Source organism: Dermacentor silvarum, chromosome 2, assembly GCF_013339745.2.
Source record: "Dermacentor silvarum isolate Dsil-2018 chromosome 2, BIME_Dsil_1.4, whole genome shotgun sequence".
Lineage (NCBI taxonomy): Eukaryota > Metazoa > Arthropoda > Arachnida > Ixodida > Ixodidae > Dermacentor > Dermacentor silvarum.
This window is the reverse complement of record NC_051155.1, coordinates 191,335,439-191,358,205: the sequence shown is the minus strand read 5'-3', so window position 1 is coordinate 191,358,205 and position 22,767 is coordinate 191,335,439. Positions and strand designations below refer to the sequence as shown.

Genomic DNA, 22,767 nt, shown 5'->3' with positions numbered 1-22,767 from the left:
TAACCTCCCTGCCTTTCTTCTCTCTCTCTCTCTTGGGAACGTTACCTAGAAAGTCCGCAACTTAGGACTAGCTGCCAGACAATAAAAACTTTGATTTCTCCTTGGTTTTATTGTTTTAATGACAAGACCCCATTTTTACCCTCCCACTTCAATGAAATGTAAAGCCACCAAACGAAGGAACTCAATTGTATAATGTGCAATGACCTGGTATGTTTTCGTGGGTACGGCGTCGGTGTTAGGATATTGGCGTTCTGAACCACATGATTTTGTTTCGAATGCACAGGTTGCCCATTACAGATACTAATCTTTAAGGAGGTATTCTTAAGAGGTAATTTTAAGAGGTAATCTGATGGCATCTGGTGCGTGGTTCTAAAAAAATCATGACTCTAATAATAATTCAAAATGCCCCTTCGTATAGCTATCGTTATATGCGCAATATACAGTGGGGATCTCTTCGAATAAGCGCAATTAGTTTAAAACCGGCAACCAGTCATTGCATGACTTTTTTATTACGGTTCCGGCCTTTGTTTTATAATAACGTTATTGTACATGGCCCAAAATGTCTCCGAGCACTGTAATGTAAGGCTTATAGTGAGATTCTCGCATGAGATCGCTGTCCAGTCCAAAAATGCAAGCGCCCTTCTCGGCACGGCACTGGCGGCAAGGAGAGGAGAAAAGAGAGAGAGGAAGACCGGGAGGTTAGTCAGATGATTAGCCATAAGGTTAGCCAGTGTAAGTACCGGCTGGCTACCCTGTACTGGCTGCCAGAACTTGGTGACGACACTAGCGAAATTCATCCTAGCTGGCTGTTACTAATCTAGCTCTCCAGGCAGTGGCGTGAAAATAAAATTGTAGAAACTATCGAGGATAATTGTAAACATAAGGAAGCATTTGAACACGAACGTTCGCGTTCGTAGCCACGTTTCGTAGCACACGCAGGACGCTTTCTTTCTCGGTGCGGCGTCATCATCGCTCTTTCAACTCTCCTTGAGCAGCGACACGGAAGAGAGCTAGCTGGCAACTGCCTCCGGGAGAGGGACTACGCCTGCCGGCTGTAGACGGGAAAAGGTACACAGGAAAATAAATGTGAATGAAGAACTAAGAGCGAGAGAAAATGACGAAGTCGGGGGAGAAGAGGAGTGAAGAACAACACAAGAATAATACATGCGTGTGCGTCACGAAATCATCGGGCGGCAATTAACGACTGTCAAATGGTCCACAAATTAGAGCAGAATTGGATCAAAGTGGTAGGCTTTAATCGGGCGTCTATAGATTTAGCGCCTTCAAAAATGCTAGAAGGATTCTGTGTGCTAGGTCACATTTGGACTCACAAGCAATGGGAAATATATTGTCGTCCATTGTAGCACTTCATAAGCCAAGTGACCGGTGGTCTCTGTAAAGCGAAGACCGCTGCGTATTCACGATATCCTGGAAGACGTAGATAATTCACAGAGTTTATAGTTGGAAGGAATGTGGACATGTTAGGGGTGATGAATAGAAAATTCTTGAAGTGTGTGGGTTAATTAAAGTATAAATAAAATTGCCAAACCATCATTTTTCTGTCTGTTTAGCGTTATATTAAACGCTTACAAATTTTAATTAAATCCGGAGGACAATTTCGGTCACCAGCGCCTCTGCCGTGGTAGCGTAGGGGCTATATATATGAGCCGATTCGTTATACGTGCGTTGCCTGAAGCGGCCTGAGTGGGGGCATGGAAGACGATTTCTCTGCCGCAGCCGTCTAGGTGGCGTTGCACCAGAGGGCAGCGGCGGCGGGAAGGGAGTAGGGCAGTCGTAAGCGCTCCGGCATTGCTCTCTCCCTCAGTCAAGATACCTTGGCCAATAAAATGCGTGCGGTATTCGCTTTAACATTCACAGGAGCCAGACAACCATGGCTTTGCTCTCGATGGTGATGCAATGTAGCCATTGTGGTTATAAAACAAAGTTGGATGCATTTAAAAGACGGGATGAAAAGTTGTCGCAGTTTCACCTGAAAGGCGAAGCATCAATTGCGATAGCAAATTTGTAGAGAGCTATACGGAGTAATTATATTAGCTTTATCAGCTGTATAAACTTGGACATGCAGCAGCACCGGCAACACGCAGACCTATTGTCGACGCCGTCGGCGTTTTGTCCGCGTTCGCTCAAAATGCGTGCGGCGTTGGTGACTGTTGCCGGAGCCTCTGATATAAATAGGCACTTGGTGCCGCAGCTAAACGTCGCCTCCCCCTCCCCCACGGCCTCTCGCGCGTCGGAAGAAGGCGCGTTTGCTCTACATATATGGTGATTGTAAAGGAGGAAAGAGACGCTTACTTCTGCAGCCCTTAAGCGAGCACGGCGCAGAACGCGCGTTTGTTCTCCGCCGTGCGTTCACTCCCCGTGAAAGCGCGCGCCCCTCGCGCCCTTTCACTCGCACATGCAGCGTTCGGCGCGCGGCGACGATTTCATCTCCATTGACGTCATACGGAACCTCACGGCGACGGCGACGGCGACGGCGACGGCGACGCCGACGGCAGAAATCTGCTTTTGAGTGTCCATATAATTGCTATCGCAATAATAACTAGAATAGGCACTGAGCTAAATAATGAACTTATACTGCAGATCTGAGCAACTATTACAGCTCGTGAGACCCCGGCTGCGTTCCGGGATGGACCATGGTTGTGGGGAAGGCTGACGGCGCTCGTTCCACGGCCAGTAGCGACTCCTACCCCGGCCTGGTGCGTGACCAATTCCGCGGTGCGAGCTGCACCTCTGGTGTTTTGGTGACGAGCGCTTCCGCCAGCTCCTCCTCCGTCGCCGTCATCGAGCCTGGCGTCGGACCTGATGGCGGCGTGGTCTCCTACGCGCTGCTGCAGCTCCCGGCGCCGCCGCTCGAGAAGGGCACCGCCGGCGCAGGTGACGTCGTGAGCGCGATGGCGCCGACACCACCTCAAGAGCGGCTCCGTCCCTCGGCGCTGCAGTGCGTGGTTCTACACAGACGGCTCGAAAGGAAATGGTGAGCGGTGTCCACTGTTCCGGTGAGATTTCGGGAGCTCGAGGCCAGTTGCCAACGGTAGCGGCAGCGGTACCGTTAGAGCGATGATCGGGATCATCTGCCATCTGCCCCTCCTGTGACCTGCGTGCTGCGGTGCGGTGTGGTCTCTGTGGTGGCAAGGCATTGAGCAGGCGGCGGCTCCTTCCGGCGGCCTGCTGCATGCACTCGTCAGAACGAGGTCGGAGGAAAACCATACCAGGTGTCCGTCAGGGGATGGTTTAGGGCCTTTAGGTTCCTGCAAGACCTCAACTCCGAGGCGGCACCACCTGGTCTGCCTAATCTTCGTGAGGAGCTCGTCCTGGAAGCCAGCCAGGTTTAGGGCCTGCGGGTTCCTGGAAGACCTTGGTGACTCGGACGTTGCCGGCTTCGTTAGATCCTCGTTCGGTGCATTAGCAGTCTTCTAGGTTCACACGCCGGTAGGGGTGTCATGCCGTCGCTGCGAGCCACCGTGGGCCACTGCCGTGAACGCGTTCGCAGAAGGAGGGGCAGTGTAGGAACGCCGACATGGTTAGCGGCATCAGAGCCAACTATGGACGAAGAAGGCAAGGGACGCGCGAGCAGGAGCACGAAGGACGCTCGAGCTGCGGCTGGGCGCCCTTGGGCGCGGCTGGCCGAGACTGGAGCCTGCTGGCACACACATTTTGTCAAGTCAAATCAGTGTAATTATAGGTGATAGTACGTAACATAACGGAAGGCAGCAAGAAGCGTGGACAGAACGCAACTCATCAATCATTTATTGAGCAGGGCGCGGTTTTCCTGCCCTCCAGACAAACGTAGTTATCGACCGCTCGTTGATGACCTTCTGGACGCTTCCCTCACGATACACGTCTTTTATCTTCAAGGTGTATTTCTTGTCGTCTCTGAAAGGTGCAAACGCAAAGCTAATGAGTGTTACGGCGCTATAGGCAACAGATAGCGGTTTCATGCAGCAAGCACACTTATGTTCGTTATACAGTCCAAAGTGAATGTCGACACGTTTAAGAAAAAAGAGACACGTTTAAGAAAAAGAAAGATTGGATCAAACGTGTGTTGCTATTGGTAGACTTTCAAGCCAGTGTTTCACTCTGCGATTAACGTCATATTTAGAGTGCCTAAAACTTGTAGCCAATACTGCGACCACGAAAAGTGTGCACTTCATGTCTATATAGCAGCACGACTACACTTCATGAAATTAGCATAATTTGAATGTAGAGAGGATTGACAGCTCATAGATCGATATTTTCATAGATATGAGAGCGCCGAAAAGGAGCCTCAGTCTCTGCTGCACTTTATTTTTTTATTGCTAGACAGAAGGTACTAGGAAATGCATATTCGAATAGCACTGGTGACTTCGTCGCATTATTCGGACCCAAAAATTTCACTACACAGTCTTGCCGGGCTTGAACAAGGAGACCTCAAATAAGTGCAGCGTCACTGAGAAAGGTGAAGGCAGTAGCTAGAAATGTCTAAACTGCAGCACGTAAACTCAGTACTCTTTTTGAGGAACTGTGCTCTAAGACGGACCACTTAATCCACTAACAGTGTTGAGCACCTCGGTCCCAGATTATACTGCTTATTTATGTATTTATTGGGTTTAGTTTCTAGCCAAAATAGCTCCATAAACTTCTCGCTCGGACCGCATCTATCGGCAATAAGTTTTAAGCGTCGAAATTCGTATTGCGGCTAAAATATCGTAAGGACAGGGCATTGCCAGAAGCAGGTTTATGAAGCGGGAATATCTTTGATGGCTCTTGGCATGGCGTTGCAATGATTTGTATTTGTGGTTGACAGCATTACAGCAGAGTTTAATTGTGAAAGACGTCTTGCTTATAAGTTCCCCATATCTATGTTCCTATGCAGTTGTATGTATATTATAAGAGCCTATACCTACGTACACACACACACACACACACACACACACACACACACACACACACACACACACACACACACACACACACACACACACACACACACACACACACACACACACACACACACACACACACACACACACACACACACACACACACACACACACACACACACACACACACACACACACACACACACACACACACACACACACACACACACACACACACACACACACACACACACACACACACACACACACACACACACACACACACACACACACACACACACACACACACACACACACACACACACACAACACACACACACACACACACACACACACACACACACACACACACACACACACACACACACACACCACACACACACACACCACACCCACACACACACACACACACACACACACACACACCACACCCACACACACCACACACACACACACACACACACACACCACACACACACACACACACCACACACACACACACACACACACACACACACACCACACACACATATCTATATATATATACTATATATATATATATATATATATATATATATATATAGTAGTTGCTAGTACCAAACTGTAAACTTGTGTTCCCACGGGCACATTTGTGTGCTGCTGCCTATAAACCTATTGAAGACAACCCGTTCGCAAGTCGAATCCGTTCTAGTCAGACCTTTTGCAGGAAATGGTTTTGTTGAGTCTTTTGTTTACTGGTACCTTTCGTAACTAAATGAACCATTAATAAAGAACAGCAGGAAATAGACTTGTTGACGATTATGACTATAAAGAGTCTAGAAATTTTATACGTTCGAGGGGAAAGTTTGTAAGATTGCAAACCGAGCCACGGATGTCTGGAGACAGTCTACAGGTAGCTGGAATTCACTGCTGTAGATGTTTATCCCTGTTACTCACTTATTCAGGACGATCACAACAATTCCGGCATTCGGCGTAAAAAACGCTGTGTATTCGAGATTTGTCGCAGGCGTGTCATGGGAATGCGCTTGCTCCAGATGTGATTCCACCCTTGCAGTGGACATTGGAAGAAATTTGCTGTGAAAGAAAGAAGAGATTCAACAGATTTGCCTCCACCTGCACTGAGGAGTCGAAGGAATCGCCCATGAAGGGGTTTGCAATTACAGTTGCTTCGACTAGTTATCAAAAACTTGAGTAGCTCGCAGCGTTACAAAATTTTCTAGTTGCCTAATTGAAAGATTATTTTCATTACTGTATTTTTTATTTCTGTAGAAGAAACACTTATAAAAAAGCATGGTCATAGTGACCTAAGGCTGCTAAAAGACAAATGTTTGCTGCAACCGTAGACAGTTGAGCCAACAAGATAATTTAATTGCGAATCAAAAACACATTAAACAATATCGTGTATTCGCGAGGCTATCAGATTCAGAAACTAACAGCACGGAAAACACAGATATGGTAACGGAGGTGAACACCACATTTCTTTTGTGTGGAGCTGTGGTGTTCAGCTCCGTCTTTTTCGGGCTCTTACTTTTGTTATTACAGTACTAACCAGAATCCACTCTTAAGACAGTTGTTTGGTGAATGGAAAAAGAAAAAAACTTTCCGTAGAGCTTATCTTTATATATTATTGTCAGTGGGTTGAATGGAGTAATGTCTAGTCCACTGGCCCAGTTGTGAATGGGCTGTGTGTGTACGTTGGCGTGTGACGTTGATTTATTTTGGCACTTGTAGAAATAAACAAAAATGAATTCTAGTATTATTTATAGTTTTTTTCTTTCATAATGACTTATTTATAACCACAAGGGTAACAAAAGTACTTAAATGCGCGCTAGGTCATATATGTGCCTCTGAGCATAAGCCGCGCGTATATTTTGATACTTTTGTACTGCGGCATAAGCTTTCACATGCCCTCCTCAAAAATGATTGCTGCATAATAGCCTACAGCCACTTTACGACATCGTCGACAAGTCGGCTTGAGGTGTTGCGGACAACGTTTAATTATGAAAACAAGCATATATTAGAAACCACTACTGATAGAGCACGACCGAACATAGGCACTTCCTTTCAAGCACTCAGCGAAGGATATCGGAGTACCTGAATTGGCCCAAAGCGTAGTACATTGGCTGCTTGTAGAACTCTTGAGCAGTGGCGTTCACAATTATGGGTGAGTCGACGAACTTTTGAGCCCAGCTAGGGCCGCCTTCAGTGTTTAGCGCAAGGTTCCAGTCAATCCAGCCGTTAACCCAATGGTTAAAGTCCTGTAGGTGAAGTAGAGAAGTATTGATCGAAATGAAAAAAAAAAATGGATGGCAACGAGGAGTGAGCAACAAGCTATTACTCGTGATATTCTAACTGAACTAATAAAGAAGTGGATTTGATCAGGAAATCTAACGTATGCAACCGGTGACCACTGACCAGCTGCCTAACTAGTCGAGCCCCAACCGTGTTGCACGCATTTCAGGCGCTGTAATAACGCATCGATACATTTAGCCACGCAATACACATGCTATAATCAAGGCTGAAAATGTATAAATGTGGCAGCCAATTCAACCACCTATAGCTTAATCCACCCACGACAGCATTTTGAGCAATCCGTGTGCTAAAGCCATACGCGATTTATGCGTGAAATAGGTAGGTAACGCCTGGCCCATCCAAAAAGCAAGACAACTGCACGCGTAAAGAAAGGCACCCAGTAGGGCCAAGCTGACTATTCCAGTCGCGTATTGTATTAACGGAAAATATGGATGATAAAAGCGTTAGAACCCTGCAGTATAACGTATTTAGCTTGAAATGATGTTTTTTTTTTTCTTGTCACCAAAAATTTACAATGGGATGCGTAACATGAAAGACAGCATATCATCTTGACCTTACGGTATCACAACCGAATTTTCAGCAAAGCTTCTTTCAAGCAGTTACAATAAGAATTTCATTTGCCTGTCGTAAACTACATATTTAAGACGTTGCCTCCTCCGCATATACAGGGTTTCCCAACTATCATGCACCAAGATCTAAAAATATGCAAACGCCACATAGCTGGGCATTTGCCGTCGCTTTGAGATACTCATATTATTTTTTTGGCATTCCGCTTAATTACATAATTAGTCTTAATTTATGCACTTCTCAAATATTATAATTAGATGAAAATTGTCAATGAGAAAATTGTAGAGCAACATGAAAAACTCCCGATACAGCTTTCTCTTGTTCAATACGTGCTCACAAAAGTGTTCTTCCGAGCGTGAAAGAAGCCCGCGAATACATGCAAAATTGTCGCCTGACTGGCCGCTCGAGGCACTTTGTGGGCATTCGCGGGCTTCTTTCACGCGAATACCCTTTCAGGAGGAAAGGGGGGGGGGGGGGGCTTTTTTCTTTCGTTGCCATATATATAGTGTAGCGTAGAATTGAGTGAGTGAGGCAACTTTAATGAATATGCTGCAACATATCCGCCTAGAACGAGGGCTTATGAATTTTAATTTAGCCTCCGCTTAGGCCACACGCTTCAAAGTTTGCCGGCCTATCAGTCCTAACATTTCCCACAGTTCCTCAAAACTATAAAATTAGTCAGTGATGTAGTTTTTTCATACAACCGCGAAAACCGACATATAACGTTTTTGAACGCTTGCTTCTAGTCGCTTTAACTACTTCGACGTCAAAAGTTCTTTCTAAGCATTTATTGAAGAACGTCGTGTGAAATTTATTTTTGGCTTGACATATTCAGCCTTGGCATCAATTTTAACGTTCACGAAACGGGTTAATAGACTGAAGTATCTGCGAATACTCTGCGATAGTTATCTAAATGTTGTTTTGCACCAGTGAAGTTTTATATCAATGTGTGTGAGGGCCGCTGACAGACTCCTTTATAGCGTACTTCGCGCAATAGCGAGGCCTCACCTCGATGATGTTGCTCGCGTATTCCTCGGCGCGCTCCCAGCTGCCCAGCAGGACCCTGTCTTCGGGCTTAGCCGCAGAGCCAGCGCAGGCTTGGGTGCTCAAGATGAACTTGTCCGGGAAGTTATCGTGCACGTGGTCAAGACCCGCGGGACTAACGGATTTGTCCGTGTACCTGTGGACGGCGACTCCGCGTACGTACTCGGCCGCCTCGGGATCAGTCAGCACCTGCATGTGGTGATACGCAGGCATATTAGTTCAGAAGCGTAATCGCTCTCTCATTCTAGATCAGCAGCACGGCACAACAGTTGACAATAATCAGTGCTTAAGTCATTTGTGATCGTGTGCATAGGCTCTGGATGCGGGTCTCTCTCTCTTGCTTTTCTTATCCTTCTACCTTCCCCTCCCCCACTCGCCAGTGTAGGGTAGAAAATCAGGTTTTTCGTTCTGGTTAACCTCCTGCCTTTCTCCTTTTTTTTCATCTATGTCCCTCATGGCCCAATCGTGCAGTACAACTTGATGTTTTCGTGAACGCATAATATTTGCTTCTTTGTTAAGGGGAAGCTTAATCCCACATGTAGGTGTGCGCAAAGGTGAAACAAGGAGGACTATGGCCACTAGGGCCTGCTTTAGGGGGGGAGTGAGTGAGTGAGTGAGTGAGTGAGTGAGGGCAACTCTAGTTCAAACTCATGTTTCTATACTGGAATACAAAACAGGAAGCAACTCTGCGGAGGATGCTGCCACGTTGTCTTATTTGACTCGTTGGAATCGTAACGCGAGAGCAGATGTGTAGACAAATATTTGTGGAGGCCCTAGAATAGCAGCCTCCCCTGCCTCAAATCCTCGGCATTATTTTCAATATCAAGGCCCCGGCCTGGATAAAATCGCAAGCAAGGTCTGATAGAGGCATGTTCCGTTTATCGAACACCTGAGGCGTTCCTGCCGGAGATGGCATTTCAGGGAAAGGCTGAAGAAAGGCCTAAAGTACACGCTTTTTAACAATCGAAAGTCATATGAGGGGTTGGGGGGACAAAGCCAGATAGTTTGCACCCCCACCCCCAATGTAAAGCGCGGCGCATGCCTATGATCTCTCAGATGCCAGAGTTCGGCTCAGAGGCCATGATGTTCTGCTGCTGACCACGTCATCCAAAGTTGGATTTTCGGCCACGGTAGCAGCATTCCAGTGCAGCCAGGCGCAGACGAATGCTGACTTACTGAATTTAGGCGCATGTCAGTCACAATAATTCGCAAGCACAACCACTGCGCTGTCATTTATATCTTCAGGACGTCAATCCTTGAGTTTAAATCAATTAAGCCGCAGTTACACAAGCATACCGCAAGTATGCATGGCCTTTGCTCGTCGGCAGAAGTGTTCATGTGTGCATGTTCTTGGGCTTTCATTTCCGTGCGTTATCCCTTTTCTTTGTTCATGGAGTAGCTGACGCCAGGTGAAGGCATAAATATGAATTTGAAGTGATTGAACAAAATGAATTTGCAGACTGCAGTGATTCATCCGGCTCTGCATCATTTACAGCCAGAGTAGTTGGTTGTAACAGGGGACACTGCCATCTGCTCAACAGCAGCTTCTTCTGTGCGATTTTCACAACCTTCTCTTCGTACGCAATAGTACTGCCCAAATTTTACAGATACTTATAATCTTTAACAATTAAGTATTGCCAGCTGTGACCTCCGAAGTACGTGAACAGGCACCTCCACTCTCAAAGCCTGCGTGGCACACGAAACCCCGCGCAAATTGTCGGGCTCCAATGCTCCGTTACAGCCTAATGGTTAGCGCGCCCAGCTCCCAACAGCACATTGCTTCAGGGACATGAATTTGATCCCCAGTGGCAGCGATCGGAGAAATTTTCTTTCCTTTCGCGAAATAGGTGAGGTTGGAGAAGAGGAGGTAGCCTGATGACGGCGGCATAATGGGAAGGACGGATGGAGGGAAAGAGCAAACCTAGACAGGGATCATGTAACGATTCTATTCCGATGGCTTTCCCTTATCACACTTCTCCAGTGGCCTGAGCAGCGCTCTGTCCTCTTGATCAATCACCGGGATCGACCGGGGATTGATTGAGCCAGCGCGCTGTGACAGCGAGGAGCACAGAGCCGTAGTGTGCTTGCTGCTCATAGCTGTGTGACGTAAGCAGAACGTCGTCTCGAGGGGCGCAGCTTTGCGTTCGCTGCAGCGTCCCAGGTACGCCTTCGCATGTTCTGATAGCCAAAATTCGTCGTGCCACAGTGGCGCGGGTAATCCAATTTTCCCAGAGCCAAAAGTTGACATGCCTTGTGGAGAGCTTGCTCCAATTTACCTATTACGATGAGCCCGCTGAAACTAAAGGTTCAAAAGATAATTATTGAATTTTTGTTAATTAGTGACTAATTACTGCCTATTACCCGTCAACACGTGGTCGCCACCACTGAAGGCATGTCTCCGAAGGAATAACCGTATTTTTATTTCAAAACAGCAATTTGTAAATATTGTAGAAAGACCCTGTATATAGGTGGTACTAACAGCTGTTCACTATGATGTTAAGCTGCTGAAAGTTGCATTCATAATTCATGGATGTTCATACTTGCGTTGCCGAAGCAATTATTATGTAAAATATCATTCGAGCTTTGACAGATTTAAACACTCTGTCAGGTGAAGAGCGAGACGGTTGCTTTCAGCGCCAGGTTTCTGCGATACAGCTGAGTGTTACGGTCGTTCTTCACCTCTAACTTCCCAGTATTGCATGTATCCATTAGACGATGGAAAAAGAATAATAAACTGAAAATGTTGTTAACCGCTCCACGGAGTGATCGTGGCACTGTAACATACCCACCGCATTGGACCACTGAGGAAGACTGGCGTTACTGTCGTCGAAGATCAGCAACTGAAGGTTGTCCGCGCCATAACCGGCCATATCCAGTGCCGGCCCCATGTCAAGCTTGATGAACTCCTTCTGAGTTTGCGCCGTAAAGCCCAGGGTCTGCCAGCTAGCGGCGGGCGTAAAACCTGTCGTCGGTTCGTTCTGCGCCGTCACGCCATAGAAACGAATGCCGTGACGCTCATATTCCTGCAAAAACCTGAAATCACGAGTGGACAGAAAATGGTGTGATGCTATTACAAGGCACTTTATAGCTCTGCAAACTACTGAAGAACAATGACAGGGCGATAACTACGTTTCTTGCGCGGAAGCAGGACGCGTACTACACCAATGCTCATTTTCACAACAGGCTAGGTGTGGCACGCCTTCTTTGCGCGCGCGCACGCACGCACGCACGCACGCACGCACGCACGCACGCACGCACGCACACACACACACACACACACACACACACACACACACACACACACACACACACACACACACACACACACACACACACACACACACACACACACTCTCAGGTGTGTGCGCGCGCGCACGCACGCACGCACGCACGCACGCACGCACACATGTACGCACGCGCTAACATGTTGAAATGCCTAGTCGCTCTGGCGCCTGCAGAACACGACCATAGCGACTGCGTGGTATACAATCGGGAACGGCTTGCGACTGTTCGGATCGCTGCGTTCTTTCGGGCGTCCTTGCTTCAGTGGGCAAATCCGGGTACGCATTAGGAGACGAGTCAAAAGCCGTGCGTGCATCTTCTGTCGGACGCTGGGCCCCTGAACTGAGTGATGGTCTTGTTGTAGTGGAACGATTGTCTTCGAGTGAGTCATTTCCTGTACAAGAATCATAGGGTGATTCTTGAACTGCGTTTTCAATCAACGTATATCTTCTTTTCATATCATCCACGTGACGCCTGTACCGCCTGCCATCCTGAGTCATCGTTGCAAAGGACCTCTTGCCGCATTCTTCCACTACTACAGCGGGTAGCCAGGCGGGGTTATTGTTACTGACGACCTGTTCGTTTTAAAAGCATCATTTGTGATTTTGTTTAGCCAATCGCATTAGATGTTTCACATCAACAATGAACCCTACTGAAAAGGAACCGCATTCCCAATAACTCCTATTTCCGATAACATCATATGACATAGGGGACAAACAGGTTTTTATATGTGATTCTTTATGCTGCATATCGACGAATTGCATATTGTAATTAACCATGATAGTATAACAAAGTTCCATCTGGAGAACTTCGACTTTCCAACGACGGGTCTTTGGGTTTTCGTATATTGGCCATATCAGACATTGTGACGGCGGCGTGATTTAGTCTCGGGGTAGGAATGTATTATAACTATGACGCATGCTTAACTCGCACTGCTAGCGCGTCGCACTCCAAAGCAATCGCGCGTAACAGTTTTCCTCGTTTACTTTTTTTTCCTTGTGTGTTCCAGGATATGCTGCTCGCGCACGTGAAACAAGCATTACCAGATGGTTGTGCACTGCACCTGACGTAGTACTTTGCCCATGACTTGTAGTAGGCGCTTCCTGGTTCGCCTATGAGAACACCTTCCCCCTCGAGTGAGTTGGAGGTCTTCATCCACGCTGGACTGCTCCAAGCGCTTCCGATCAACAGCACGGGCCCAGCTACCAGGGACGTGGCCTTTTTGATGTATGGGATCTGTGATTAACAGGAAGATAGCAATGCATGTCTAGAATTCAGCGCTTTCGGTCTTTATTTTCCTGAAATTCAGCCTAGTTTTCCCAGTTTTTATTTCCACCAGGACGTTCTGATTTCTTCCCCCGTCAATATATCTTTCCTCATCAACCTTCACCGGCCTGTCTAGGTTGACAATTTTTTCGCGCAGAACCATACAAGTATTTGTGGTCCTCGGTGCATATTTGGTTCACTAATCTTGTAGGCGCTTAAACGTGCTGCAGGACTGCCTGTCGCTGCTCTTGAACACCTTATTTGTAACCAATACACAGTATGATATAGTTCTCGACAATTAAGTAGTCTTGTAAGTGCACAATGTCATACGGCTATGTGACTATACATATGCAGGAATCAAGAATGAGTGCATTTGATATTCGTACACAATTTTAGCATGAGACATTATTTTTAATACTATGTGGTTACATACCTGCAACAAATAGTGCAGAAAATAAAATGCCAAGGTGGGCCCGACGCCGCGTTGTCATCGGTAATTCGTTCATCCACTGCAGTGGCAGCACAGCGAAGGCTGCAAGGTCCTGGCCAGGGCTTCCCAACCTCGCCGCTTTCGGCTTCTCTTTTTTTGTCGGCAGCCAAACAGCGCCAATAAGTAAGGATGGCTTTGGCGGTAGCCTCATGTGTGACATTAACCTCGTCAAGCTGTTTGCATCGGAGCGCATGTAATTGTACGCGCGCAGCAACGCACCGATCACTGTCTTAGCTCTCTGGGTAAATTAGCTTTGACTGACAGTTTTCAGTAAAGCTGAATTCCACAAAAAAAATCGACGTATACATAATTTTTCTTTCGGTTTAAACCGAGAAGGTTGAACCGTAGTTGTGTCACATTAAAATAGGGCTGGATGAAGTGAAAGTTCTCGCTTTTTCACTAATCGGACATGTGAGCCCGTTCAATGGAAGTGGGTGCCAAGATGCAACCACTCACAATTCCTGGTGACCACGTGCATGATGCGACGTGCACTACATTATAGTAGGATGTGGACACTTTCGAACAGTTTTTCCCGGGCAACCCTGTCGCCCTAAAAGATGCATGTATCTTCGTATAAATGTATACCTTTCGTGCCATAGCCTGCTGAAACCGTGGAAATGGAACTGCTGCTTTTCCCAAGTAGGTCGTAATTATTTGACAGCTTCAAAATATAGCACTAACACGCGAAAGAAACGCATTTTACGGGATTTACGTTTCAATATAGTCGAGATGCACTTTACCTGGCCGTGGTTTTCTGTAAGTCGGAGAAAGCGTGTGAGCCTGCGTGTCGCCAGAAAGATATTTTACCAAGACAGTCTGTTCTCAAGGAATGTGCGCAGGTGTTCCTGGTTGCGTGATTAATAACTTCGTCTTTGTGACATCACAGCGGTAAAGGAAGAACGAAAATACACAGCGAGTTTTCTGTGCACCGTCAAATACCCAGAAGCGCTGAATGATTTTATGCGCGCCAAGAAGGGCGTAGCTCTGTTTCTAAAGAAGTTCACGGAAGGGACAATAATTAACTTTCTCCGGTGAAATCATCTTATATAAAAAATCATGATCATATAAAGCCAACAGACAATGAAGCCAAGAAAAGCATCAGGGAAATCAGTAATTTTTGAAATTAAAATGTAGAAAATAATAAAGAAGAGGGGAAATAAATGAAAGTGACGAAAAGATAACGTGTCGCCAGTGGGAGCCGAACCCATAACCTCCGCATTACGCGCACGTAATGCCGAGGTGTATGTATATATTTACTGGTCGGCTTATAATTATCACATTTCGACTTTCTTGCTAAAAACATAGACGAGATGGCAACGGCAATGTTGATGAAAACATCAGGGCAAATGGCAGTAAGGCACATTCCCAAAAACGATGACATTAAACTAGAACTATGACACAGTAATTTTCTTTTGATTTCGCCTGAAAGCAATTGTCGATCGGCGCCAGAGTATTATGCGTAACCACGAAGTTTCAACTAACCAGACAGGAAAGTCTATTGATATGGCTAATTTCCCGGGCTATTGATATGGCTAAGACCGCCAGCACAAAAATATTGCGCGCAGTTTAAGATCGCACCTAATGTCAGCGAGATCTTTCTGCAGGAATAGTCAAACACACCGGAAATAAATCTTATCGAAAGCTACCCACGCTTAACGATCTACAAACGGCAGAGCAGACGCCAATGGAGCAACCACCAATATATATATATATATATATATATATATATATATATTAAACGTCAGTCTGCACAGACCCTAATGCAAATAGGCCTCTGATTCCACCTGAGATCTTGCGCTGCGGGAGGGCTGAGTGGAAACGGGGAAGAGTAATGGAGACTGAATTAGCGGGTCCTTATCGGTAATTTGCACGCTTTGCCGAAAACAGGTTCACATGTTTTTATGATGCAGAGCTTTTGAAGTAAGAAAGCAGATTAAAAATAAGAAAGAAGGAGGGAAGGAAGGAAATGAAGGAAGATTCAGGAAATGAACGAAATAAATCAAGAACAAGAAGGGTGAAAGTAAGTTGCTGCCTCATTTCACAAGTCCAGGAATAGCAGCTGTGTCGGTAAATGTGCGGAGGCTGAGCTCCGCTTTCCGGTCGACGACTTCCTCAGAGGAGAAAGCAGCACGCGTGCGAGATAGGAAAAGTGCGATGACATGGTCGACGAGTGCCGTTTCTTTTATCAACGCTTGCGATGAAAGAGGCGCTGGTTGACAGCTTGCAGAGGAGACGGGTGTTTTCACTAAGCAGTGTTTTCGGAAAGACCTAATGTGGCTAGCAGAGCAGTTCCTTGGACACCACGACACGGCTTATATCAGAGGCCCACAGTTGAATATTTACCATTCCCTGCTGTTGCTTTACTGCCGTTGCCCTGTGAGGGAATACATGCCATCATGCACAGCGAGTGAAATTATGTTTATGCGAGACAGGTGTCCAACCTATACCAAAACAGCGTCTTACAACTCAAAGTCGACGATTCTGAATGAACTACGAAATCGCCGATGGACTTTATCGCTTCCGGCCTCATATATATATATATATATATATATATATATATATATATATATATATATACTCGTTCGTGCACTGCTCCTGCAAGATAACGTAATGGCTTCTAAATTTTTTTGTCTGTTTCCTACGATGCGGCCCTACTGTACGAAATACAATAATTGAACCTACCGACTACTACAACTTGATAGCTAGCTGTTGGAACAAATATGTAGTCTAATTTTGGGGGTGTTAAGAACTATAAAGAGGGAAACACGTGGAACACATTTCCGACGTTGTTTAGGCGCGCCGCTACCTCGTCTAATTCACGTGGCACAACGTCCACGCTGTAATCACGAATGGTTGCTTCCCACGTTGTTGAAAGCGGCAGCCATGTGAAACGCGGCGCATGCGTCATTAAAACACGTACATTGTTAGAAGTGATAAAGACACGTTGATGCCATTCACATGGTTAGCGATTCACATGGTTAGCGCAAACCTGATCAGCGAACCTCGCACGTAGCAAGACGCCACATTTTCCTTTATTTTATGGCCACTCTAGAGTGTAAGACGCTTGTTCCTGATGCCAGCGCTCGTATGCGTTAACTGCACTAGCGTGCAGTTAACGAAATGAAATGGGAGCGCAAGGATTCTCGCAACCATGGCAATGATAATGTACAAACGTAGCTCGAAAAGGTAAACAGTAGCTTAGAAGTTATAACCCCGGTTATAGTTACTGATTACAGAGCTGACCGTTGTGTTAGTTGTTAAAGCACTGTCATATAATGATGGCGTGAAATGACGCAGAACAAAAGAGAGCAATATTGCACGAGTGCTGTCCCTTGTGCGATGTCCTCTTTTTGTCCTCTCTAATTTTTTTTTTGTTACAGTAGTTACAGCGTCTTGCATTAGGAGACTCCTTTTTAGATTCAATAAAGCCACGCTAACCATAAACACCAGATTAGATAACAGTGTCGGTTACTTTTCGAGAACGATCTCACCACTTGTCGGCCGGAAATGGCTAATGTGCCGACCGAGTAAATATATCAGCCGAAGTTTTCTTCCTAAATTTCACGTACAAACCAAAGAATAATTTGCGCCAAGTTCAAGAATATGGGCTCCTCTTTCGGGCAGGAAAGGCTTACAAAACTTGCCGAGATTAGTATTCGTTTACCTTCGCATGCAGTTGAACTGTTTCCATTGGCCGTCAAATAACTAGCCACAGCCAGATGTTGCCGAACTCTGTGGCATCACGGAATACGCATTTCTATAAGACTGTACATCACCTTGGCTTCAGGCTGGTGCTTTTTCTTGGCACATAAAGCATGCGCTCTTCGAAAACGTCACGTATTTGCGAAGGGTTGGAACGCATCTGGCGGGGCGTTCGCCAAGTATTAAACAACAGCTTGTCATTATCATTCAAGCACTCTAAAGCAGATTGACAAGCTTTGGCGCCACTGCGAACATTTAGTGCAACATATACCGCACGAAATACCAGCGAGCCTTCCTGAGCGTAAAACTGGAAAAAAGAAGAAAAATGCTATTTCTGCACAATACCTGCCACCACTTAGATAGAACGTGTAATGCGCATAATAGGTAGGTTGTTAAGACAACAGAGTGTACATCAAAAGGAAGCTGATTCGAACGCGGTCGGGTCTACCGACAATTAGATGGAGTTATGAGAATGTTAAGTTCGAGCGTGTAGCCTGCGTTGAGTTGATGCATGACAGGGGTATAGTTGGAGATCTCTCACAACAAGTAATGTACAATGCGTCTGGATGCCTGGCTCAAGTCCATTTGGTATCCATACTGGTAATAACATTCACAACAGCAATACGGCAAAAAATAAAATAGCTAAATCACATGTACAGTGCTCAGCGGAACAGTGGAACAGGGCTTCGTCGTGCAGTGTACCTAAATGACCCAAGGATGACTGTGATTTGCAATTCTGAGATGACTTTATGCCATGGTGATGCAGCACTTCAAGCTTTAGTATAGCTTTATGTTTATTGCAGAGTTAATTGTTACCTTGAGATCCAGATCTTCCTGGGCGAGTGTGAAGTTGGTCAGCTCCAAGTCACCGGGGGTGTCGTCGTAAGTGTACTTGCGTTCAGAAAAGTCAGTGCTCGCCAAAGGTACCCTGCCCATGTTGTACGCAATACCTGTAACCATAAAGGGATGCTCCAGTAAGGTTCTAAATGATGCGAAATGGTTAGAAAGATCGCTGGTTGTGAGGGCTAGGTTTTCTGTGAAAACACTAGTCATTTTAGGGACTGAATTCAATAGAATTAAGCGTTAGTTCCTTGAAAAAGATAAATGTATTTGGGTCCATGTGATGATGGCCAATAGGTTGACACAAAATATCGTTAATAAAGAGTGAAGTACACACCGAAGCTTGGAATGTCAGAACCTGGCATGAAAAATGCTGCATGAAGAGTCTGTCCAGTGGCGGCGTTCACTGATATGCAAGATTCGATGGTCAGCCTAAATTAAGTTCACGTGGATTTTAGAAACCCTGCATTGACGAAAAAGTGGCAGACAGCAGTAAAAAAATTGATGAATTCCATGAATACGGGATGCAAAACAATAGTAACAATGAAAACTCGCTTCCTCCGGTTGCCGGAAAGCATTACGGCGACATGAAGGCGACGCCGCGAGTGTACGCGGAGTACCCGGATAAGAGTTAGCATTTTATATACCGAATATTTGCCACTCTACGCGCAGATCCTGGAATTGAGAAAGCCCCTTCTTAGTTCGGCCTGGTGCTCGCGTAGCGCACACCTCCGTCCCTGGGTGCCTGCTGAGGTAACCAGGAATTTCGAGTTCTCTGAGGACTTCTGTGGTGACAAGTGTAGTTGTTCACAACATTCAGTGACAGTAATCTACAACAGGAATGGCGCAACTTGTACTTCAGGTATGAAGACTATAAGGCTCTTTCAAACGGTACATTAATTCCTTTCTTATGTATGACGGTTCAGGACTACTACTTGGTCGACTGCAAGCGCTACCGAGAGTATAATTAGGCGAGCTATCTCTACTCCCCGTAGGTGTGATTTCTGTTTGTTTCTGATGACCTATTCAATGCTGTTTATGTAATTTGTGCAGTTATCTCAACTGGAACCTTACCGCATGCAGGTCAAGTCACAGCAACTGCATGAACACCAACTAGCCCAACTCTCTTCGTCAATTAAACCATGTGTTTTCATACGTCCAGCTTCTCATGAAAGTCAGCAACGTATATTTTTATCTTTAGAACGACGCTAATCGGTTCTTTTTATGCCGGAGATTTCAAGAAAACTTTAGGTTGATTAGGCTAGCAGATGGCAACCCGAGATCGAATTAGTACAGAAGTCTAAGCGCTGGGAGCTGGTTAGACCAGATGCCGAAGCGATTACTCCAAAACAGTGCTTGTTTCTCTAGGCATACCGCGAGAACACGACGAATTTTTTTTAAACTTCAAAGTAAACTTCTTTAGGAAAGCGAATTGAAACCTTTAGTAGCATTAAACTGCGTTCAAATGGACGGTAACGTATCCTTGCACGAAAATTCCTCCGCCTTGCAGATTTTCGTAGAAAGTATTCGGTTAACACAACTTAGTACCCAGTGAATTTTATACATATTGTCTCATGCATGAACAAAATTTGTCCAAGATAGGCGAAAATACAGCGCAGTGTCTTGAAATAGTTTTGCGTGGAAACAATAAAATGAGGGAAATAAAAAAAAAACTGACAGAAATGGCGTCAGAAGGCTACGCCTATGCTACTGCAAGGACTTCCGAATGATTGCGTCTATAGTCCTCTTCCGTCTATAGCTAAGCGAAAATAAGTGTGCATGGAAGTATACGTCTTACGGCCAGCCCGTATGTTAGGCCCAGCTTTTGCACTGCTTGTTCCTAATTTTGTATCCGTTTATATCGATGGCTTTCTTCTTAGTGTCCTTGCATGTACTGAGAGAACACTGTGTCTTTTTTAAGGTCGGTACCTCAGCGTCAGACTCAAGTTCCCCCGCAGCATTCAGCACATATCCCCTTTATTTGAGTTACCTTCTTTTGCGTAGTAAGACTTGATAAGGTCGTCTTGCAACTTCTCCGGGAGAGATTTCACGTTTATTCCCGCGGCGTCGGTGAAGGCACCTCCGAAACCGTACACAATTTGGTGCGTTTTTGAAGAGTCCAACACGAGCAGGAGCGTGTCGTTGGCCCTTGTGTCTATAAAAAGAAGAAAGGGTAAAGGAAACGGTAGTCCAGCGTGTGCCAACATGTCCTTGATGCTTCGGTAGTACGAGAGAACATTTCGCCGCAACGTTTTCGGAACTCTGGTCGTGAACAAACGTAACTGCGCCAGTTTTATCCCTGTCATATTATACGTAAACAAAACGGATCGTGATATTTGGTTACTTGACCACAGCCATTTGAGAAAGGCTCATGCAATATATCTGTTGGTGATGCTTGAGTTAACTGACCCTTCTAGCTTTAATTCGTTAACCAGTTATGTAACTCATCGTGATTAATTGCAATAAGAAAGTTTGTTCAAGAGCCCTACCCTCACTGGAAGAGCATCGTTGCTGTATTGTTGATGAGAAGACTGTCGTATTGTGTAGCGCACATCGATTGAATGGGCAGGAACCATGGGAACTGAATATTGAGGGGAACAGGTGAGAATGAGAACTGACCTTGAGCTGGCACCCTGCTGAGAGGTATGGTGGTCTTCGCGAAGCGTAGGCCGTCCTTGCTGCTCTCGAACGCGAATGCTGACCCGCTCGGCGGGAGCCCGATGTCACCGGCGAAGTCGCAGTACGTCGCGTTGCAAACGCACACGACGCTTCCGTGACCATAGTCCCTTCTATGGCACTCGGGCACAGCGGCTACGGTGGAAATACGTCTTTAAATTCGTAGACAGTGTTTTTTTTTTTTGGTCATAACTGCGCTCTTGTGCTCAAAATATTCCTGTGCGTACACAGAAACAGTTGGTTTGCGAATAAGAATAATGAAGCATCGAATAAAACTGTTCCGCAATGCTTAATCTCGAATGATTGCTTTGTGTGCGAGAACGGGCTTAGTGCTCGTATGCAAGCAGCAAGGGCGTTCGTAAAATGAGGTTGAAAGAGAAACACTTTCTAAATGAGAGCATTTCTGGTGTTTAGAATTTTTCTTGAAGTTAACGAATTTGGGATCGTTCTTACAATGTTTACGGATGTTGCCGTCAATATTTAACAAAAAAGGTATATTCTGTTCGCGAAAACGTTTCTATCGTCGCCCTCCCGCAACATCCTTGGAAGTCTGTGAAAGGATATTAGAGATGTACTTGCTTTGACCAGCCTTATACAGACTAGCTACCGAAGCAGGCGAAATTGTCAACAGAAATGTCACTGAAAAAGTCGGTGCTATCTAAAGCAATGCGTTGCTTGCCAATCTCTGCTAATGAGTGCCACTTCCCCCTTACAGCCCCAGACCCTCTCTCTTCGCTATCGTGTATCTAGGTGGAATATTTAAGAATTTTGAAGTTCGCAGGTGGTCAGCTATGAGTTTTATACATCGGAATGTTCAGAGAGCTTCAACAGCGCCTCCTCCCGTGGCACAAGCCGGTTTCCATGAGAAAATAATTTACGCTTACCTGGTATTAGAGCTGCGACTGCAGCTACGGCGATGAATAACACCCTCCCCATTTTGCTTTAGATCGCGGAACCTTTGAGAGTACACAAGCTGAAGTTGATGTGCGAAGTGTATGGCTTGTTTCCGACAGCCGCTATACTCGAGTGAAGCGAGTGCACAGACTGGACGACGACGGTGGCTCCTGGTGCACTATTGGATGACCCGGCCTCGTGAGGCACAGGACAACGTTCCTCGTCTGCTCAGCAGAAACACAGAAAAAAAAAACAAAGATGTCGCGCGTGCGCGGAGATTAGACGAGAAGGGCTTCCATACTGACTGTGTAAAAGAAGCAGCAATATTGACCGTTTGGTCAGCTGAAAGACAGGAAAGCTACGTTGCGCGTAGTCACGTGATGGCAGAGATTGCGAAGGCCACTAGGGTATGACGTGACCTCGAGAAGTCAACAAGGTTTAGTCTGCGCTAACTGTGATCGCAGCAAAAAAAAAAAAAAAAAAAAAAAAAAAAAAAAAAAAAAAAAAAAGCTTATGCACTTGCCTCATTTGGAGCGCAATTGAGCAGCTTTACTTCACCAATATAGAAAACAAATATGAGTTTAAGCGAGGTAATTAAAGTTACTTGGAATTACACTCGTTGCTTGCATCTTCCTTTTTAGTACTTTGTTAATTACAGGTATTTATCTCTCCTAAAGATATCCTAGAACAACATCTAGAGATGACCTAGAGGTGCCTCGCACTGAAAATGCGAGACATCAAGAGTGTCGTCTTGTCATCAAGACTGCTTGTCTTGTTCGCTCGTTTGTTTGT

The 22,767-nt window shown here is 45.8% G+C and overlaps 1 protein-coding gene across 1 annotated transcript; it reads right to left on the bottom strand.

Moving 5' to 3' along the window:
* Positions 1-3,733: 3,733 nt before the first annotated feature.
* On the bottom strand, positions 3,734-22,370 carry LOC119441190 (lysosomal acid glucosylceramidase-like). The gene is made up of 10 exons (XM_037705849.2): positions 21,966-22,370; positions 21,025-21,216; positions 20,396-20,560; positions 18,382-18,515; positions 13,171-13,343; positions 11,615-11,858; positions 8,790-9,014; positions 6,996-7,159; positions 5,838-5,975; positions 3,734-3,894 (listed from the first exon to the last, which is right to left on the bottom strand). Exons 1-10 carry the CDS (start codon positions 22,015-22,017, stop codon positions 3,768-3,770), a joined length of 1,614 nt encoding a protein of 537 aa, XP_037561777.2. The 5' UTR covers positions 22,018-22,370; the 3' UTR covers positions 3,734-3,767.
* Between the last annotated feature and the right edge of the window lie 397 nt (positions 22,371-22,767).

Bases quoted from the DNA above. Each gene is read 5' to 3' on its own strand.
- LOC119441190 (XM_037705849.2), bottom strand. From the start codon at position 22,017: ATGGGGAGGGTGTTATTCATCGCCGTAGCTGCAGTCGCAGCTCTAATA. The intron at 18,516-20,395 runs GTAACTCAAATA...TTATGGTTACAG, and splicing joins GTCTTACTACGCAAAAGAAG to GTATTGCGTACAACATGGGC. The intron at 7,160-8,789 runs GTGAGGCCTCGC...CTTCACCTACAG, and splicing joins ACGCGAGCAACATCATCGAG to GACTTTAACCATTGGGTTAA.